The sequence below is a fragment of the Canis aureus genome, chromosome 7 (assembly GCF_053574225.1).
Source record: "Canis aureus isolate CA01 chromosome 7, VMU_Caureus_v.1.0, whole genome shotgun sequence".
In the NCBI taxonomy this organism is placed as follows: Eukaryota; Metazoa; Chordata; class Mammalia; order Carnivora; family Canidae; genus Canis; species Canis aureus.
In genome coordinates, this window is record NC_135617.1 from 51831986 (window position 1) to 51854359 (window position 22374).

The 22374-nt window shown below is 41.3% G+C and overlaps 1 protein-coding gene across 3 annotated transcripts in view; it reads left to right on the forward strand.

Annotated features, from left to right (window-relative positions):
- ELOVL5 (ELOVL fatty acid elongase 5) overlaps positions 1-22374 on the forward strand; it is a 75292-nt gene that overhangs the window by 46173 nt on the left and 6745 nt on the right. For 2 of the 3 annotated variants that reach the window (XM_077903642.1, XM_077903644.1), the window contains 4 exons: positions 1556-1621; positions 4616-4803; positions 19649-19726; positions 20711-20882. In XM_077903642.1, the coding sequence (XP_077759768.1) occupies positions 1564-1621; positions 4616-4803; positions 19649-19726; positions 20711-20882 (496 nt within the window). In that variant the 5' untranslated portion in view covers positions 1556-1563. Of the gene's footprint in view, positions 1-1555; positions 1622-4615; positions 4804-6081; positions 6212-19648; positions 19727-20710; positions 20883-22374 lie in introns of those variants that run through there. The other variant, XM_077903643.1, reaches the window with a different exon arrangement.

A 22374-nucleotide genomic window follows, 5' to 3' on the forward strand; every position in this document is an offset into this window, starting at 1 on the left:
AAAAGCTGTTTAATTTTGGAATTTCAGAAGTGATATAGCACTGTGATTGTGTATAATTGTTGGCACTTGGATGTGTGGAAGTTGGTAAGTTTCTGGTTTCCAGCCATGGGTTGAAGGAGTCACCCCACTCCCACCCCTGGGGGGAAGGATAGTAGTTATAGAAGACTGGTAACTACTTCTTACAAAGTGTTCTTGATGGCTCCACCTGTCTCTGTCTCACTGTAGGCTGGATGAACATCATTGTAACTACTAGAGTCCATGGATAAAGTTTATCCATGAAATTAGCCAAACAATACATATACTTCGGTGTGGTAAGCCAAGGAAGAGAAGTGTCATTAAATGATTAACAGCTTACTTAGTTAATAAAACCAATTTTGCCTTTGCCGAGGGAAAGAAAAATATTTGTGGTTATTTCTATTAAGAGTAATGACAAGGAAAATTGAAAATATATACTTTCTAACTTTAATATAGAAAATCTAGTCAATATGCATATGAAAAGATGCTTAGCTGTACTGTAAATGTAAATCTTAAATGGGGGCAAATGTGAGGAGCTATAAAATCTTAGAAGATGAAGGTAAATCTATAACTACTGATAGGAGACTATATCTCCAAGATGTTTTAAGTGAAAGCAAGTAAGTAATATGTACTCTTCTTGATATAACATTGTTTTGTTTGTTATCTTACTGCAACCTCCATAGTAAGAATATATTTTATATCACAACAGAGTACATTGTACTTACATATATCATACTTATATGATACAGTAACATATTATGAAAGATTTATGAAAATATTCATTCTCATTAGGGTAAAGCACTGATTATTATTATTGTAATTATTTTTTTAATGCTAAGTTGACCTAATCATCTAGTAGTGGGTTGAAATCCACAATTTTAACACCCATTGGCATGATGCCGTTTGTGCTCAGAAGAGAAAAATCTCGAGGTATGTCCAAGAAATGTTACCATCAGGTTCCTTCTGACAGTGGGGCTTTGGAATTGTGGTTGGGGTGAAGCAATGAGATTTTTGGTTTTAGCGCCTCTTTTCGTTTTTAATATTTGATTTTTTTTTTTACCATGGACATGAAATATTTTTAAATAATAATTAATGAAATAGCAAGCAGAGGAAACCATCTCCTCACTGTGGACTTCCTTCCTCCAACATGGCTCATCCTATCTTGGCTACAGACAAGCTTACCTCAAGCTTTGGTTCTTGCCCAGATGGGATCTTCTCCCGTCTGCCACCTTTCTCAGTCCAGTTCCACTCTTTTCTCCACTGAGATTCCAGCTTCGTGGAAGGCATTTTTATGGAACTGTGAAAAGAAGTTCAGAAAACTGGCACTTCATTTATAAAGTGAATTCACGGGATTCTGTATTCCCTGTGATTTTCAAATTAGACCTAGCACACAAATTACTTGGGGAGTTAAAAAAAAAAGTTTCCACATAACCTTGTCTGTAGTATATCCTTTGAAAAGGTTTGTTCTTGTTCTTTTATGATAAAACTGTATAAAAAGCATTTTGAGTAGAGATTAATCAATGTCTATTTTTCTTAATAGGTTTTAAAATGGAAAATTTTGATGCATCACTTAGTACCTATTTCAAGGCATTACTAGGCCCCCGAGGTAAGGTGGTTTTGGTTTTTTTGCTCTCCTCCCCTTATAGACACTTATAAATATTGCATGAAGAGATTCTAGAAAACATTAGTGTCTTCTGTGATAAGACTAATGCTTTGTCCTGGATAACAAGGGGCTGGAGAAGTCCTGTGACAACGGTCTTGAAGTAGTACAGTGTTCCTGGCTATCAGAGCAGAGACACAGCTGCTGTGACCCTCTGCTGACTGTAGCTGGGGATCAGATCATGCTGGAAAGCTTGCAGCCTGAAAATGCTGCAGATTTCACCATCATTGGTGGTGTGTTTTCCTCAGTTCTTGTGAGTCTCCAGATGAGATTAGTTTCCAAGATGTACTGCTGGAGTAATTTAAAACTTTTCCCCTTTTACAATTTTAAGGGCATATTAATGTCCTTTCATGTTATGTCACTTCGATGGGTAATATATGCACCTGACCTCACTTTTTATACTTCATCGTTTGTTTCCTTTTAGGAAGTAAATCCACTCCATATTGATTTCTTCGAGCGTCATCTGTAATGTCTCCTGATGTATCTATAAAGAAGGAATTCATTAGGTTCATAGGAAGGGTCATTTAAAAATTGCAAGAAGCTTTTAAACAGATGAAAATATTTTGAGTTTCACTGATGATTTTTCAAGTACAAAAGAAAACAGGAAAAGGAATTCATCACTTAGTGTTGTAGAAATGAAATGTATTTGGTAATAGTAATGATGTGGAGAAAGAGTCTAATTGGTATGACCTCTTTGGAGGGTAATTGTGTCTTCCTTTGAAATCAAGAAGCACATGCCCTTTGACTCAGCTGTTTGACTCCCAAGACTTTATCCTATGGCTTATCTTGATCAGTTATGCAAAGATAGGAATAAGTATGTTCCCTCCAGCATTGCTTGACAAGACTGGAAATAATCTAGGTGCCCATCAAGAGGGAAACAGGTTGAGTAAATTAGTGTTCAGCCAAGTAAAAAAAAACAAATTAGATCATCTTGTATTTATTTGTGTTACAGTGATGCCTTATTCCAACTTTATGGGAGAAACGAATCCAATATTAAATGGATGAAACAATAATAAAAATGATCGGTTTACATTATCAAGATTGACTAACTCCTGAGACCAGAACACTTGTTCTTGTCATGTTCTACTTTGCATTCTCAGTACATCAGCACTTCTGTCCTCAGAAAAGTCCCTCTGCCTTTCATGGTTGTAGGATGGTGCAGAAGCTCCAGACAGCACCTGCAGAGGAGGAGGAAAAAAATCTGTTCATTTGCATGGTTTTAAGAACAAGGAAACTCTTCCACAGGGCTTTTGGCCCAACTGTCATTTCCTTGGGAGCTCAGAGGCCTCAGTTGCTTCACATGCCCATGTCTGAACAAGTCAGCAGAGAGTGGGCAAGGACTACCAGGGTTGGCTAGATCCCTAAGAATTTACTGCTGGAGCCACAGTTGGGCTGGAAGTACTTGGCATTATGAAGGAGGTTGGATACTTGCACATATGGCCTTATAAAACTTAAAAAGCAAGGTATAAAATAGAACATTAAGTAAAAGAAAATGGGAGGTTTTTGTGTGTGTATTTATCGTGTTTATGATATATATGTACACACAAACATATGTAACAATTTAATGTTAGTTGCTAAGTGGGAACTTGCTTTCTTACAGTTGATAACCGGGGCCCAGAGTTGAGAACACGAGGCATTAAGAAACCTTTTCCTTAAGTTCCCTGGGGCCAGCCACCTCCCTGAAGAATTTCTGAGAACCGCCAGTTCTGCAGAACTGTCCTAACACACACCACCACCTTAACATAAGTAGTAGTGAGAAGGTGGAGGGCATCTCCCTCTGAAGCCAAGGGAGGAGCACTGCAGAGAAACATTAGGAGAATGTAGAATGTCTGCAGGAAAGGAGAGTGACAATCCATTCCCCAAGTGGATGGGTGCTTTTCCTACAAGATCAGAAGAAAAAGCATGGGAGAAAGTAGCAGGATGGCCCAGTCAGGAGGTCGAAGAAGGGACAGAGACTGTCCCCACTAGCTGCTGCTTCTCTGAAGATGGAAGAGGCAAAACCTGCATGTGCCTCTGAGCTCCAGAGTAGGTGACCTTGGAGGGCAGATAAGATTTGAGAGTTCATAAAAGCAGCATGCCAAGGGAAACGTGCTGAAGAGGTGGCTTCCTGGGAGTCAGCTGCAGGATGAAGTTGACTTGCAAGGGATAGGTTAACACCTAGGGAGTCTGGCTGCCAAGGAGGTTACCCCCATCCGAGGAGAGGGCTGTCAGATTGCTGCTGGCAGCTACTTGGAACTAATTTTCCTCATCCCCACTGGGGAAAGAAGATGTGAGTAAGGGAGATCTCTCTTACACTGTAGCTCCCTTGAATCATTGTAGGTCTTTGCTTTCAAGCTTCTGCTGCTCAGGAGGTTCCTTAGTAGTCACTTCACTGCTCGGTCATATTTCATCCTTTTTTTTCCCCCCTAAAAATTGTCTCCTCTGCTGCTGACCATTGCACTTAGAGCAAATGCTGCCTTTCTAATCACTGATTGTCGTTGAGCTGGATAAATAGCCCATTTTCTCTGAGTCTGCACATGCTGGCTGGGTAGGCTAGCAGATACTTTATTTCAGGTGAGGACTTTGGAGTTCAAAGACTGTCATTTCTGGAGTTTCATTGTCCTGTGCATCATTCATTCAGCAGATCTGGCCAATATAGCTAGTGGAAAATTTAGCTTTCTCCTTGCTTTCTTTATGATTCTTAGAAAGGATTTTTTTTTTTTTTACTTTAGCAAAAACCATGCATGATCTACACGTTATTCAGAACATGTAACGAGGAACCTCACCTTTTATGACAGATATTGAAAACTCTTGCTTTCTTTCCAGTTGCTTTGTTGGCATTTAGGAACTTGAGTATTAGATGACTATTATAAAATTATGGGGAGAGAAGATTTTTAATATTTGAAAAAAAATTATGGTTGTTTTTTTATCACTAAATATTTTCCTTTTCTTATTTTCCAGATACCAGAGTAAAAGGATGGTTTCTTCTGGACAATTACATACCCACTTTTATCTGCTCTGTCATATACTTACTAATTGTATGGCTGGGACCAAAATACATGAAGAATAGGCAGCCATTCTCTTGCCGGGGAATTTTAGTGGTATATAACCTTGGCCTCACATTGCTGTCTCTCTATATGTTCTGTGAGGTAAGTGTCTGCCTTAAATGTGCTCTGATCACTGTCCTGAATTGTTGTGTTCCTAAATGAAGAAGGGCAGCTGCATTGTAGGGGTGGTGGGATGGGTGGACTGGGAGAGCAAATACATTAATCCACTTTTAGTATATTTTAAAATTGATTTTTCAAAATGTCAGAGTTGTTTATATAAATATGCCCTCTAGAATATCTAAAATAGAAGCTTTTGCTATTGATTCTTTTTTGATGTTTCATGTTATATTCATAATTAAATATTTCCAGAAATACTTTAATGCAAACAGAATACAGAGTGGAAAATGAACAAAATGTGAAAAACAGATCTGTGAACATTTTATTATTAAGCATTTAATAAATGTAGGATTCTTGTTTGGAGGTGGGGGAGGAAGGAAGTGGGTAGCAGTTGTGCTTGGTGTGTTTTTTGGTAAGTCAGCCTCTCACCTAATCTGATAACTGTAAATAGCTTTGAGATTTGACAAGTTCATTTTTTAAAGCTGAAGAAGAGTGGATGGTAAGATCTGCACTTAGGATTTGAATGGTCTGTAAGTTTGAGCCAAATTATTTTTTCTGTGTAACTGGGATGTTGAAAACCAAGTTTGATGATCTCAAACCGTAACATTGTAGCTGAAATAAAAATGAAAGAAATTGGAATCAAAATTTAGGTCCTCCCTATTTTCCACTGTTATGTAATACAGGTTTTAAAGCTAAACAGGGGAGGAAAGCTGCCCTCCAAGGGTAAACACAGTTGGTATATATTTTTAGGGAAGAGGACTCCACCTTTCAGGCTTACGATACAAATGTCTCACAACAAAACTATTGTTAAATCTCTGGGTGGAGAATTAAGCCATATGTAAACATTTGCAAGCATTCCCGTTTAGATTTTTATGTTTTTATTGTGGCTTTAATTCTCCAAGGAGCAGTAAAGAAGAAGATAAAGGGAGAAGGGGAGAAATTAAAATGAATCTTAAAAGGGGTGTTTAGAGGAAAGAATGAATTCTCCCATTAGCCTCAGGCCTCTCCATCCTGCCCCCCTGTCTGCATGTGGTTCTGTGCAAGAAAGTGTCTCGGTGGATACACCACTGCAGAATGCTCTGTTTGATCATGAGACATACTGATTGCACCTCTGGGAAGTCTACCTTGTTCTCCATGGATGTTTTGTAAGCCAGCCAGAGAGTTTATCGTTAGAATAGTAGATGCTACTATCATTACTTTTATGCCTCATACTCTGTGAAATGCTTACAACCCGTTTTTCCACTTTTTTCTATCCTATTCTAGAATGAAGTCAGTTTAATTAGCCTCCAGGATGGATATTGCAGGATTGGAGGCAGGGGCAGTGCACAGGAGTGACTCCTGGGCCCAGCACTATGCACATCTGTGTTCGAGGGACAGAACTACAAGCTGTCAGGTTTTTCAGAGTGAACTGTTTATTTTCCCATAATTGGTAGATGATACAGCCATGTCCTTAAGAAAGCCTTTATAGAGTTTATTGTTCTGTATAGCAATATTCTAGAGACAAAATATTTAAGATTATTAAATCTTGTAGAACTTAAGGATCTGCCATTTCTCAAGCCCTAGAGGTACAGCTATAACTTCATAATTTAACTTCTCTTTAATGGATAATTCTTGGGTAAAGAGGGGAAGAAAAGTACTGTATATGAATTGCTGCTGTGTGCATAGGACTGAATTTGGAGGGTTCCAGAAGCACCATAGTAGGAAATACAAATTTTCCTCTGACAGCTTGGTGAGAACTAGATATGATGTTGAATGGTCTGAGCACTGGATAAAGAGACTTAAGAAATAAACATTGGAGGAAAACATTTTTAACTCACAATTTAGTACACATAAAGAGTAATCATAAGGAGGCAGTCATTCCTTAAATTAAATCCAATTTCTAAAAATATACCCAGATCAAGTATTTCGGAGTTGAAAATAAGCCCTAAATTTTACTACTTGTTACATTCCATTTTTGTCTTTTTTCTGTACTTACATAAGCCCATCAGTAATGCCATTGTAACATATCCTTTGTCAAATTTTTTATTTCATCTTAGCTACTGTTTTTTTTCTTTAAATTGGCATTTATATTCCATTGAATATTAAAACCTAGGAGGGCAGTTATAGAGTTTTATGACAACAAACTGAGAAGGTCATGGACCCTACCTGGGCCCCTTGTTTCAGAGAAATGTCCTGAGAGCTGGAACCATTTTCCTGTGGTCATACAGTTGGCCTGGTCTTGATTATTAATCTTTATTTACCTTTCTGCTTATCTACATATTTGGGTTTGTAAGGAATTTAAAAAATAAATATGTAGTCGTTGATAGCTGTGTTTATTTAATCCTGTGGCATGAATTCACAGCTGCCTTGGCAAGTTCTAGGCTAATTCAAATAAAATTAACTGTCACTTAAAGGAGACTAATCTTGAAAGAAGGGAAGTAACAAAGAAATGAAAGCAGGGAGTCACTTTAAAATTACCAGAAGAAGGAAAATAACTAAATGATAGTTTGAAAACTGTGAAACAGTTTAAAATATAGAAAAAATTTAGACTTGGGCCCTGGGTGGCTTAGTCAGTTGGGAGCGTCCCTGTTGATTAGCATGGGTCTCATGCACTGATTGTGGATGGGACTCCGTAGTAGTTGCGGGGGAAGCATGGTCAGTATTGTACAGGACGCTGGGCTTTGAGCCTTAAGAACTGCTAGTCCCGGGACGCCTGGGTGGCTCAGCGGTTGAGCATCTGCCTTTGGCTCAGGGAGTGATCCTGAAGTTCCAGGATCGAGTCCCACATCGGGCTCCCTGCATGGAGCCTGCATCTCCCTCTGCCTGTGTCTCTGCCTCTCTCTCTTCATCCCTCATGAATCAATAAACAAAATCTTAAAAAAAAAAAAAAAAAAACTGCTAACCCCTTTACTGAGTAGGAGACACTTTGAGCTCTCAGCCTGCACGTTATGCCCTGCTCAAACCCCCCAACACCAGTTTCTTTCATTCTTCTGGTCTCTACCCCCCAAGAAACTCCCTCTTCCTTTCAGACCTAAGGCCACTTCTGTTTGACAGTCTCTATCTCATAAGGACTCTATGCAAGGATCAGTTCCCCGCTGTGAAGCCAGGAGCACACACAGAGGACTACTCTACTAAGCAATGATTCTTAAACCTCTCTCACCTTCCCACTATTCCCAAGGAACATGACACATGGCTTTCTACTCAAGTGCTGTGGTGGGTGCGGCCTCAGCATCCTGGCCCTCACACGAAGATCACTGGCTTAGAAAATGGCTGTGATCTCAGTGTTTCCTCTTTGTTAATATAGCTCCACCAAATGTATCATGAGCCCTAGGATAGAAAAAGCAAATGCCGAAAGAAAAAAAGCAAGTGGCTAAACCACGGTTTTACTTTATTTAACAAAGAAAATCATAGATTACAAGTAAGATTGTTTTTGGAGTACTTGTTTATGTTTATTCCCTTGCCGTTAGAACTGTGTGTTATGAATAGGTGAGAGAACAGCTTCAAACATTCAGAACATTTAAAATGCAATTTTAAAACAGTGATTGATGGGATCCCTGGGTGGCTCAGCAGTTAAGTGCCTGCCTTCGGCCCAGGTGTGATCCTGGAATCCCGGGATCGAGTCCCACGTCGGGCTCCCTGCATGGAGCCTGCTTCTCCCTCTGCCTGTGTCTCTGCCTCTCTCTCTCTCTCTCTGTGTGTCTCTCATGAATAAATAAATAAAATCTTAAAAATAAATAAATCAGTGATTGATAACTGACTGGATAGATGGATCTGGATTGGCACAAATCCAAAACTTACTTTCTTCCCCTTTGCATTTTCTATTTTAAATTGTCATTTTAGAACTACTTCAAAATATGGAAAGTAAAATCACATAAATGATATCTATTTACCTCACAAATATTGACTTTTATTACTGATTTGAATTATTTGTTTAAAAAAAGAAAATACTAGGGACACCTGAGTGGCTCAGCCAGTTAAATATCTGACTTCGGCTCAGATCATGATCTCAGCCTAGGATCAAGCCGGGTATCCAGCTCCCTGCTCAGTGAGGAGTCTGCATCTCCCCCCTCCCTCTGCCCTTCCCCTGCTTGCTCTTTTTCATAAATCTTTAAAAAATATATAAAAATGCAAAAAAGTCCCAGATACAACTTTCTTTTGAAGTCCATGTTTCTTTGAATGTTTTTATACTTTCAACACACATGACAATATATAGTGTTTTCTGAGAAATTTTTATGAATTTATGCTAATGGTTACTTTTAATACTCTTTTAGATAGCTTTTCTTTTAGTCAGTATTATATTTTGAAATGCATCCATGTTGAATCATGGAGATTTAATTAATTTAGTTAACTTCTGTGTTATTTCAGTATTAGAATTTATTATACCATTTTATGCAGCTTTCTTTGCATGGACATACAGGTTTCTGGTTGATAGTGTTGTACTGAGTACTCTTGGTCTCCTTGTGCAAATGTGAATTATTATTATTATTTTTTTTTTACTAAACATACACCTAGAACTTTAATGGCTGAGTCTTGGTAGTCTCTTGTCTTTTAGTGGGGAAATGTAACCCATTTTCATTTAGCATAGTGATTATTTTGGATAATTTCTTTCACCTTTTTTTGTGTGTATATGTGTTTTTGTCCTTTTCCTCTCCTTTAATGCTTTCTATTGAATTTTTATATTTCTTTTCTCATTGTACTGATTAAATGACTATTCAATTCTTTTTTTTAATGTTCCCGTAAGTTTTCAACATGCCTCCTCAACTTCATAAAGCCTACAGTGAATTCTTATTTCTATCTTCCTGAGTCACACAGGTCCTTGGAAGTTTGCTCACTGATCCTCCTCTTCCATGTCTTTCATGTTGTGTTTTGTCCCAGCGTTTGCTAATGTCCCGCACTGCCATAGTCTTACAGTCAGGCCTTGCTCTTTTCTGTGCTCACTTTTCTTCTGTGAAATCCCTTCTTCTCTTTGAGGCTCCATTTCCTTCTTCTGGAGTCATTCTTTCCTGTGAAGGCTCAACTCTTGGTCTCTGGTTGAGCATCATTTTATTGGTCTTTAAGCTTGCATAGTTTGTAATTGGGGCATAGAACTCTAGATTAAGTTATTTTTTTTCAGCACTTTGCAGATTTATTCTGGAGAAGCAGCTGCAGTCCTATTTTTGTTCATTTGTAGGTAATCTTTTTTGTTCTGGGTACTTGTTGAGTTTAAAAATAAAAATTATGTGCCTGGGCAGTCTTCTATTTGTATTGATCTCATTCAGGACATACAAGCCTTTGGTCTGAGAGTTTACATATTTCATTAGTTCAGGAAAGTACTCAGGCATCATCTGCTTGACTCTGGCCTACTCTGCCTTCCACTGTTAGACATGTGTTAGACTGCCCCTGTTCCACATAGCCTCTCTTGCATATTTGTGCCTCTTTATCTCTTTCCTGCATTCTTCTGATTCACTCACACTTTTGTGTCTACTCTGCTGTTCTGTCCATCTATTGAGTTTTTAGTGTAAATGACTATATATCGTTTATTACTTCAGGTTTACTGCTTGACTTTTTCTTTTTTTTTCCCATTACATACTAGGAACACTGTAGGGTTTTTTTTCCTCCATGATCTAGATATGACAGTGATCTTCAAACTTAACCATTTGCTTTCAGCAACATCTGTGAGGTCATACCTCTACATTAAGTCTCTTCTTTAAAAACAAAATGGTTTGGTGTCCTGGGTAAGCATCTCAAGCTAGTATTGCTGGGTGAGGTCATCTCAGGTAACGTATCTTCCCCAAATAAAAGAAAGATTTTAAAAGGACTTAAATGTAAGCTAACTTGCTCTTTTCTGAAGAATGTTTTAGGGAGGGGGGCCTCACCTTATAATTAGGCATCAGTGATGATGGACTTGTTTTGGTGTGTTTCATGTAGCATTTCTATGTGTGTTTATAGTGGAGTAGTTGGTTCTGCTTTTGTTCAGTTTGCATTGCCAGAACCAGATGTCAGTACTTTTTTTCTTTTAATCTTCTTTTGAAGATATCTGATGCTTCTTTATTAAAAAGATGAAAGAAATTTGCTGGGATGGGTGTTTTGCTTGTGCCTTCTAACCTCTCTGTAATTGTGGGGTTGATACAGTTGAAGCATTTCCCCAGACACCTGACAGCCTCTTCCTCCCTGAGCTCTGGCTTTGAACATCCTGATAGAACCACAGAGCAGTTGCTTTGGAAACATTGTATTCTAAACTGTCTTCTTGTTTTTCTTTCCCTTCAGGCTCTCCTAAAATAGAAATGTTATTGTGGGGGAATTGGATTTGGAAAAACACTTAAAAGACCTGGTAGTTGATTATTGAATTTCATTTTATTTTTAAATATTTTATTATTTATTTATTCACGAGACACACACACACACACACACACACACACACACACACACAGACTGGCAGAGACACAAGCAGGCTCCATGCAGGGAGCCCTACACGGGACCTGATCCCGGGTCTCCAGGATCACATCCTGGGCCGAAGGCAGCACCAAACCACTGAGCCACCCGGGCTGCCCTTGAATTTTATTTAAAAAAAAAAAAAAGATTGTTTACCAAAGTACTTCAAGAAAGATACTTACTATTCTGCTTTTTCTTATTTAACTGAAGTACAGAGTAGTTGAAACATCTGATGCGATTAATACTTCTCAGAAAGGCTGATGATTCCTTTAAAATATTTCTCATATTTCTCACTCTTTGTTCCTTTGCAACTGAAATTCCATGCTCAGAAGGAAACTTTTCTCAGGGAGTGGAAGCATCCCACTCAGTCATGTTCCCCTCAGTTTGGCATTGCCCTGAGAGAATGCCTTCTATTTGGCAAATGGAGAAAGGTTACAACCCAGACAGCCTTCCCCTCACTCCTCACATCCAGCAGAAGGGAGAGGATTCCCTTCCAGTAGAGTGCAAGCTTTGAAGTTGGTCCAAAGCTAGGCCTGACTTTTTAAATTGACCCTGCATGCCTTTGGTAACTTAGCCCTGCAACTGGTGTAACAAAGAACACGTCACCAGAGCAGACTTAGTCTGCAAAACAAGAGCTGGTAGGTAGGCTGGAGAAGTCTCTTTAAATTATGCAAAGGATGCCCTGCCCAGAGCATCGGTGCACAGTAGGAGCAACACCACTTCATACCTAGTCAACACCACTTCATACCTAGTCAAGGGCTTTGGTGCTTGGGAAGCAGAAATTGCAAACATCTGGCTACAATTATAGCAAACACGTATATAGTGCCTCCTTATGCCAGGTACTGGACTAATTCCTTTCCTATTCCTTGTACTGTTAGCACACTTTCTGCAGAGGGAGAGTTCCTGGGATTTGAGTCTGTGCCTCAAACCATTGGGCAGTACTGTCTCAAAATGCTGAGTCTTGGCTGAAGGTTTTCCTCTCCCTAACCACTGACACCCCATGAACTATCAAATGCACATTTCTTGTTCAATTGTGGCAGCTACTTAGCAGAAGCCACTCCTCAGGAGGCCTGAGCATTGAGAGAACAGGACTGCCGGCATAAAAGGACACAGTCTAGGGTTCAGAGGAAAATGCCTGTTTCAAGTTGGGTTGAGGACAGGCTATTTCTCTGTACTTTGTTATGAAGACTTCTCTAGTGTACAGAACTTGTCCTTATGACTTAACCATAAGTATTCCATTCATCAAGAACCCCAAGGGTGTTCCTGGTCATAAGGAAAACAAAACACTTTTGGAGGTTATGAGTGTGAAATTATTTTAATAGGCATCCTTATGGTCTGGACATGAAAGATTTGAAATTCAAAGCCACATGCTTTGACCTGACCCTTTTCCATAATAGCACAGCCAAGAGCAGCCAGCTAAACCCTGGAAGAACTAGATACCTTCAGTTTTGGAGCAGCTGATGGTTAATTTTAAACCAAACATCTGCTGAAGTAAAGATTCAGGTAAAAGTCTACTCTCCCATGATTTCTTCATGGATAGAGTAGTACCCCATTGTGCTCTTGAATTATTAAGGATTCAAAAACAAGAAAGGGGGTAGCCCCGGTGGCACAGCGGTTTAGTGCTACCTGCAGCCCAGGGCGTGATCCTGGAGACCCGGGATCGAGTCCCACGTCAGGCTCTCTGCATGGGACCTGCTTCTCCCTCTGCCTGTCTCTCTCTCTCTCTCTCTCTCTCTCTCTCTCTCTGTGTGTGTGTGTGTGTGTCTCTATGAATAAATAATTTTTTTTTTAAATCTTAAAAGAAAAAAAAAAGGGAGGTCAGAGGGGCATGGAACTCCTGTTTGAGATTGCAATTGAACTGAAAGCCAGAATTCCTGGGTGCTGGTCCCATTGGTGCCACCAAAAAGCTATGTGACTTTGGGGCACCCATATCACTTTTCATCTCTGTTTCCTTATTAAAAACATGGGCTTTTGTACCAAGTCTAAAAAATACACACTTGGGCATTCACAAAGAAACAATAAAAGCTATGAAAATGCCAGCCCCCACACAACACTGGTTCTGAGAATGCAACAAATTAAAAAAAGCAGAACCAACTCCCCTACTGTAAACACACACAGAAGTACTACGCGAAACACACCAAAACAAATCCATCATCACTGATGCCTAACTTATAAGGTGAGGCACACTTGGTGTTACTTGGAAATGTCCCTGAGGTCCTCTTACAGATGCAGTTTGAGTTTCAGTATAGACAGTCTGTATTCTAATTACCTTTTATTGGATGGATATATCTGATTGGGGGTAATAACCACACAGCTCACCAAGCCCTTAACACTAAAAGTAGCCAGCCCTTTGGAAAATGCTTATCTTGTGGCTCTGACATTTTGAGATATTGAGATGAAGGGCTGTATGTCCCCCCAAGATGACATTCTTCTGCTTATTCTTTAAATGTTAAATGACCTTGTTTCTTGATGCTTTGGTAGAATTCCAGAGAGTGCCCTGGAAATGGTTATCATACTAAAGATTATACCTCATTTGTGGCTAAATGTGGTGTTAGATGAGAAGTCACCTCTCACCATTAGAAGTGATTCACTCCATGAACTGCATCATCCAGACCTAGCTGTGATATTCACCTAACTTCCCTACTTTAAATGAATAGATCCATGAAAACTCCTTTGGTTATTGAATTTGACCCTTAAGAAGAGACAGTTTCTAGTTCGGCTTTAATTACAGCTCTTTTCATGCTCTTGGTCTAATTAAAGTTTGCTTCACTCCAGAAAGGAGAAAGTACATATGGTTTGCAGTGGTGCTGTTTGTATTTTGATTACTTGGGAAAAGCCAGGTAGAGTAAATAATGCATGCTCAGTTGCTCTTAGAGTAGTTGGTGGTGTAGGGAACTGTGCAGGTGGTGGCAAGCTGTTTGTTGTTGGCCTCCGTTTTTTTTGAGGTACAGTCCTGCGAGCTCTTGAGCTGATTCCCAGAAGCCCAAGGTAGAGAGACCTATATTCCTACTTTTGGTGCCTCACTGTGGTCCAGCCTCCTGGGCCTTCTCACTTTGCAGTGTCTGCAGCAATGTGTTGAATTTCTGGGGAACTGACTAAAGCAGCTCTCTGGAAGGAAGCCAGGCCCGAGCCCTGAAGGGAAAGCTCTAAGGGTAGCTAAGGTGACTTTGACTAGAGCATTGTCTCCACTGATGTGTTTCCCCGGGGGGGGGGGGGGGGTTAGAAGGAAGAGCCTTGCAGAGCCCATGCTGTTTCCCTCTCATGGGAGATGGGGGGAACAGAACCTTCTAATACTGGCCCATTCTATAGAGAATTGATAAGAGTCTTAGATGAATAAACATAACTCAGGGGCTTGGTCCTCATGTTTAAAATTACTCTATCCCTTCTGAAGCCAAGGATATTTGAGAATTCAACTTTTCCATGTCCCCCCACTATGACATTTGATGAGGACTGGTTTTTCCATCTTGTGAACAGAATTCAGATGAATAGTGTCATTCAAGTTTCACTAAAATACTTTCACATGTTTTATTTTCTCCATTTGCAAAGCAGAAATGACATCTTTTTGGTTTTGGGTTTTTTATCTTTTTGAAGGTATTTTTTGGCTATGAGTAATACATTAGGCCTTAATCTCAGTGGTGGGAGGGTGTAAGAAGCAGGACCTTGAACTCTTTGTCATCAGTTTAGCCAATATTCAGCACCTCTTGTGTACAGGTCAGCGTGCTGGGTTCTGTGGGTGCAGGAGTCACAGTCCCCACTTCTGTGAGCTTACCAAAGAGCTTAAAACAGACCCTTTAACAATAAAGGCTGAAAGGGAGCATATGAACAAATATCAACAAGCCATGGCAGGATGAGGTTAGAGGAAGAAGGAGAGACTTCAGGCTGGAGTTCCCAAGCAAACAGTCATGAAGAAAAGAGAATTTTAGGGGTGCCTGGGTGGCACAGTCAGTTAAGCATACGACTCTTGGGTCCTGTCATGATCCTCAGGGTTGTGGATTTGAGCCCCATGTCAGGCTCTATGCTCAGTGGGGAGTCTAGTCTGCTTGAGTCTCTTTCTCCTTCTCCCTCTAATCACTCTCTCTCTCTCAAATAGTTTTTGTTTTGTTTTTTTTTTTTAAGAAAAGAATTTTAGCCAAACTTTGAAGAATAGATAGGATTTGAAGAGCTAGAGTTGGGGATACCTGGATGCAGACAGCATTCCAGTTGAATAAGTTAATGGTCACTGCTAACATTTCTTGTGTTTATCCTATGTACCGGATTGGGTAGGATAAGCATTTGTACACTCCATCCATCTCATTTACTTCTCATGGCAACTTTAAGAGACAGGACAGCTATTTTTATCCTATTTGGGGAGTGAAGAAACTGAGGTGTGTGTAGAGAGGTATACTGACCTTTGTCTAAGGTCACCTAGCTGAACGTGGGATCAAAGCCCTTTAGGTGAGTCCCAAACCTGTGCTCTTTGCTCTTGGCCACTGTGAGGTGGGTGAGGAATGCAACAGGGCCCGTCTGACTATAGGTCAGGGAGGTGGTGGAAGGTCAGCTTGGGGGGAGCAGGGGTGGGGTGGAAGAATGTGAATTCTGCACCTATGGTTTAGGATTGGGTTTTAAAAGGCACTGAGCAGGGGCAGCCCCGGTGGCTCAGCAGTTTAGCGCCACCTTCAGTCCAGGGCATGATCCTGGAGTCCTGGGATCGAGGCTGCTTCTCCCTCTGCCTATGTCTCTGCCTCTCTCTCTCTCTCTCTCTTTCTCTCTGTCGCTCATGAATAAATAAAATCTTTTAAAAAAAAATATTTTGTAAAGGCACTGAGGGTCACTGAAGGGTTTTAAACCCAGAACTTAGTGGTTTGGGAGGCCCAGGGGCCCCAGTGGAACAGTGGTGAGTAGCAATAGTGAGGGAGGCAGGGAGGACTGCTCCAGGGGCCGCAGGAAGCCTCTCCTGGGACAAGAGGATGGTGGGCTCAGAGCAGTGCAGTGACACTGGATGAGAGCTTCTAGTTTGTGTACCTGCTTTATGCTTCAGTATTGGGGAAGTTCACCGCCCAAGACCTGGAGTTCTTTAACCTCTAGAGATGGTGGGTGTTTTTAGATAAAGACATTTCTTTCTCATTTATAGGAAGAGGAACAAATGAAATTCTAAGGTAATTAGCTTAAGGAGCAAGGCAGTCCAGCCTGGCTGCCTTCTGAAAGACCTAGGTCCCTTCTGCTGGAGTTAACATCCATTCTCAGTCTGTGTCTACCCTGAGGTACCTAGGGGTTACAAGGAAAGATCAGTCCTCCTCTTCCTCAGAGAGCTCCTTTGCCTATCCCCTCTCCTACCTAGGTAGGATTCAAGAATACAGTCATCTGTACCTCTGCGCACGCACACAACCAGCTATCCTATTCTGAAATTAGCAAAAGCTTGGGGCATCTGGGTGGCTCAGTGGTTGTCTGTTTTGGCTCAGGTCGTAATCCTGGGGTCCTGGGATTGAGTCCCACATCAGGCTCCTTGCAGGGAGCTTGCTTCTCCCTCTGCCCATGTCTCTGCCTCTCATGAATAAATAAAATCTTTTAAAAATAAATAATAAAATAAAATAAAATTGGCAAAAGCAGACCAACCCACAGTGTCTCAGGATTCAACAAACAAAAACAGTAAATTTTGAATTCATAAGATGCTATAATTTCAAAAAGCATGTCTAATGAGGACAATCCTGGTTAATAAATTTTTAATTTTGCCAAGTAAAGGCTATTGTTTTAAATAAAGGTATCTTTTGAATTGCATACATTTATCTTCATGAAGAACTTTGCTGTGTTGCCCTACTTTTTTATCATTTGCAGTCCTGTGAAAATTTCCTCAAGAACCATTCTTCCCTTTCTGGATCCTCCATCCACAGAGGATAATTCATTGGTTCCCCCATGGGGTAGAAGGAAGGGTGGGGGGAGACCATACCCTCTTCTCTCCACCATAGGTCTTCAGAGGTCATACATGCCAGCACCCCCCCTCCCAACCCCACTTTGGGTTCTAGCTTTTTATTTTGATTCTTGGAACTTGGGATGGCCTGCATGTGGTGTGCTTAACCGGCCATGACTTGAGAGCATAATACTGTCCAAAAGGACAATGTATGTTCTAATAACTTACCTTGTGGATGTTGGTCTTTCAAAGATAGTGAAATATAGCATCATTTGTGTGTGGTCTATTTTTTAAAAGTCTTAATATAGAAATTGTAGAAGATTAGAACAGAACCTTTAGAGGTAATGTAGACCAACCTCATCCTTTTACATAAAAACACCCAGGCCCTGAGGAAGTTAGCAGGCTCCCCTCAGGTCTCGGGCTGCAGTGGATGCCAGCCTAACTGACCCCAGCCCAGCCTTCTGCTTCCTAACTCAGACTCTCATCACGATGCCTCCCTCATGTGTACTCCAAACCCCTCTCTCTGCTGGTCTTTGGCCTTGAAAACCATGTTAACGCTTAATACTTTTTTTATGTATAGAAGATGACAAAGCCAAAAGGCAGGCAAACCACAGAAAGGAAGTTAATAGAAGAAAAAGCAGTTTCTGAGAAGGGCGTTCAGTGAGAGTACACTGGCCACACCCACTGCTGGCATTTCTGAAGTCAGACCAGCTGGAAGTTTAACCGTTTGTTCGGGCCCTTGTCATCCCTCCCTTGCTTACCCAGCATGCAACTTGTGGTTTCCGCTCCTACTTGCAGGTTGGAAGTACTTGAAGAGCTTTGTAAAAGGCCCTTCAAGATTTTGGTTTCATGATGGAGTGAGACCAGGTGTTAGCCGGTTTTAGAAGCTCCCCAGGTGATCCTGTTAGGCAACTAGAGTGGGAACCACAGCTTTCAGCCAGTGGTTTGCAAACTTCGTTATTTTTGTTTTGGCAGGTTTTTTTTAAATTTATTTTTTTGTATATTTCTTTATTGGAGTTCTATTTGCCAACATATAGCATATCACCAGTACTTGTCCCATCAAGTGCCCCCCCTCAGTGCCTGTCACCCAGTCACCCCATCCCCCCGCCCACCTCCCCTTGTTTGTTTCCCAGAGTTAGGAGTCTCATGCTGTCTCCCTCACTGATATTTCCCACTCATTTTCTCTCCTTTCTATCTGCAAACTTTAGCTGCAGCAGAGTCACCTATAAAACAGCCTTTTGCCACACAGCTGGGCTTCCCACCCAGAAATTTTGGATTCAGAAGGTCTAAAGTAGGGCTTGAGATTTTGTTTCTAACAAATTCCTAGGTGATACTGATGCTGCTGGGTTGGGAACCACACTTTGTAAACTGCCATATTCAGTTCTCAAAGGGTCTGTGATCATGATTCTGAGGCCCTCCCTCGATGGTCTACCCTCAGAGTTTTGATTCTAGGGCAATCTCAAGAATTTCCAGGTCTTAGAAGTTCCCATGTGATGTTGATGCAGCTGGACTGGGGAACACACTTTGAGATCCAGGGCCAGTTTTTTATGTTGGGTACTAGCTGAGATCAGGCACCTGAGATCAGGCAGACCAGGCTGGCCACCTCAGATTTTTCCCCATCTGTAGAGTCCCAACTGGCCCCCAGAGAGAAAGTCACTGGGAGAATTCAGGATCGCTGTAGGCTTTGGGAAGAAGCAGGAAGCTGTGGTTTACATGGACAAGGAATAGCACCTCAGGAATATCACCTGATTAGGTGTTCAAATTAAACCTTCTCTTTGGACAGTTACAGTGTGTCCTTACATCTCATCTAGGCCAGGGGTCCTCACTGTGTACAAATGAGGAAATTGAGGCCCGCGTAGAGAGCTGATGATACTGTAGGTCTGTAATGTAGAGCTTGCATTTAGCCTGATTCTCAGGTCCTTTCTGTGACGCTACAGAGCGCCGCTTCCTGGACCCAGCCGATGACATGGCAACAGGAGATACTGAAGGCGAGGCTGACTAAACTACCCTAGATTTTACAGTAGTGGTTCTTGGTGGACTCTGGACCAGCAGCATCAGGATCACCTGGAAACTTGTTAGAAATATGAATTCTTGGACCCCACCCCAGGCCTCCCGGATCAGAAACACCCCCTCCGCCTCCCGCGTCAATCCCATTTTTACATGCCCTTGAGGGGATTCTGGTGTACCACGCTCAAGTTTGAGAAGGGCTAAAGGTGAAGGTGTGATCTCCCCTGAGGCTGCTCGCCAGGACGGGACCCAAAGCCTGCCATCAGGTTGGTCAAGGCCTTGAAATAGTCTAGGGAATTGAGAATTCTGGAGAGAGCAGCTTGGTAAGGGAGCACCCTGGAGTGATTCCCGGTCCATCCCCTGTGAAATAGAGGCTTCCCGGTATTCACATTCCCTATCATTGTGATTTTTGCTGAGGAGCTAAGACTAAACTTGGCCACAGCCAGCCTGAGGTCAATTGTCGTGATTCTGAAACCAATGAAGTTTAATTAAATAGGTCTTTACATAGTTCTGGTATATTGGTAATTGGTTTTTTCCTTTATTTTTTAGTTAGTGACGGGAGTATGGGAAGGCAGGTACAACTTCTTCTGTCAAGGTACACGCAGCGCAGGAGAAGCAGATATGAAGGTACAGTCTCTCTCTTTTTCAAAAAGTTTTCTTTTTTTAATTATACAAAACACAAAATGGTTCATGTCCTCACTGCCCAAGGTAATTGTTGTTGAAATTTTTTAAAGAATTTTTAAAAAAACATGCCCACATAGTACGAAAATTTGAACAACATGAGAGGTATAAGATGAAAACAAAAGTTTCATTTAGTAAAGTAAGTCCTATTCACAGTTTCCAGAAAAAGACACTGGCTGGCTCAGTTGAGGAGCATGCGACTCTTGCTCTTGGGGTTGTGAGTTGAGCCCCACATTGGGTGTAGAGGTTACTTAAAAAATAAAATCTTAAAAAAAATTTTTTTTTAATTGCCAGAAAAAAAATGCATACCTCTGTCAGCATTTATATAAACAGGATCATAAGAATAAACATCTCTGAATGCTGTAATCATTCCTCACAGTGATCTCTGAGAGTGGTCTTTTAGATTCTGACTTCCACTCTGAGTGTTTTGTTTTAAATAAAAGGCTGCTGCTTTAAGGTCAGATGGGCAGTCATTTCCTTAGAGCTGTTTGACGTATTTAACTGGGCAGGGACTGGACATGGAAAGTTCTCACTCCTTTTCTTCTTTGCCTCCTATCCTGTCACTTGCCCCCACACCAGTCACTGAAATCAGAAGTGCCTCTTAGGCTTTTCTGTTCCGATGGCTCTGCAGCTTCTTCCAGAGGGAATAGGCAGGCTTTAGGGTTTTTGGAACTTTGATCCTCCTGTTTTTGTTAGTCTTGAAGGATGTCAGTGCTTCTTTTAAAATTTTCCCTCTTGTCATTCCAAACTGCCCCGACTATCCCCCCAAAGAATACTGGAGTATTCTTAGAGACACTCTGAGAATGACCAGAGCTCCCAGCTGCAGAAGGATTTTAGGGGTCAGTGAGGTGAACTTGGGATTCTGAGATGGCTAGTAAAACATGTCAGGGGTAATATTCCAGAGAAACATTGGTGATCTCTTCCCTTTAGATTATCCGTGTCCTCTGGTGGTACTATTTCTCCAAGCTCATTGAATTCATGGACACCTTCTTCTTCATCTTACGGAAGAACAACCACCAGATCACAGTCCTGCATGTCTACCACCATGCCTCCATGCTGAACATCTGGTGGTTTGTGATGAACTGGGTCCCTTGCGGCCACTGTAAGTCTAACACAGGGCACGAGGGGTGGGCGGTGATGGGAATAGGTGTGTGCAGAAAGGCTAAGTTGAAACCAAGGCTTTTAGAGACTAGGTACTGTTTCTGTGGATTTCTAGGTCAAACATTTTAACTTTGTGTCCGAGTTGGCTTTAACGATAGTTTGTGTGGCCTCCGCACTCAGTAAGCTGACAAAAACCTTTTTCTAGCTGACTTGGCAAGGTGAGGGAAATACCAAATTCCCAGACTGGGGCATATTAGGAAATAGGGACAGAAGACACTGTTCCAGTTTATTTCTAGCCCTTGTTTTTCTACAATTTGGAAGATGTTTGACTAGTAGGGGCAGGCCAGAAAGCTGGAACCACACCATTGAGGGAGTCCCAGGGCACAAGACTAATGATGAAATATAGCTTTAGCTGAATAGCACGGAAGGAATTCTGCACCTGTGCTAATATAATGAGCCTCCCATGAAGCACGGTTAGCAGGGCATCTTCAGTGGCAAGTGCTGAAATATGAAGTAAATTTCCAAAGATGGATGTCTGTTGTTTTTAGAAAGCTTATGGTCTGAAGTCTCTTACAATTTTTGGAGATTAAGTTGTCTCTTTTAGGTTTAGTTTGAGAAGTTCTTTTTAAAAAAAAAAAAAAAAACACTTTTATTTATTCATGCAGACAGAGAGAGAGAGAGAGAGAGAGAGACAGAGAGAGGCAGAGACACAGGCAGGGGGAGAAGCAGGCTCCATGAAGGGAGTCTGACGTGGGACTCGATCCCGGGTCTCCAAGATCACACCCTAGGCCGAAGGTGGCACTAAACCACTGGGCCACCGGGGCTGCCCTAGTTTGAGAAGTTCTAACAAATATCCTGATCAAAATTTCTGCCATCCAGCACTCTGACAAATTTGAGGACCTTTGGGTCTATTCACATGTTTTTTTCCTAAAATGGCACTGCCCTGGATTAACCTGGCCCACCAAGATTCACATAGTCATGGGATTTTAGAACTAGGAAGGTAACTTGCCAAACCCAGCTCCCTCTGGTTTGGGAGGAAATTGAGATAGTAGAAGGTTTGGTAGAGCTCAGGTTCTAGGCCCTCCTCTTGTGGGGTTTTTTTCCCCCCACCATCGCAGCTCAGGCTTCTGATGATCTGACTTAACTTTCTAATAGAAACAGTGTTTCATTACATTTGAAGAGTACATTTTCAAAGAACTCACAGGGTGGCAGATTTTAACTAGCCCCAATGCCCAAAAAAAACAACCAGAAACTAGATGTGACTTGTCCAAGATCACACAGTCACTGTCCTAGTCAGGAGTAGACACTCCCCTGACCCCAGTCTTGTATACCTCTGACTGCATGTGGGAAAGTTGGAGAGCCCTACTGGATTGCCCGCTGTGGGGGAGGAGGACGGAAAGTCTAAAAAAAGAACTGGTGGTTCTACTGGAAATTAAAAGCATGTGATAAAAGAGGAATCTTTTTATCTCTAAGGAACTGGACTCTGGATTGTA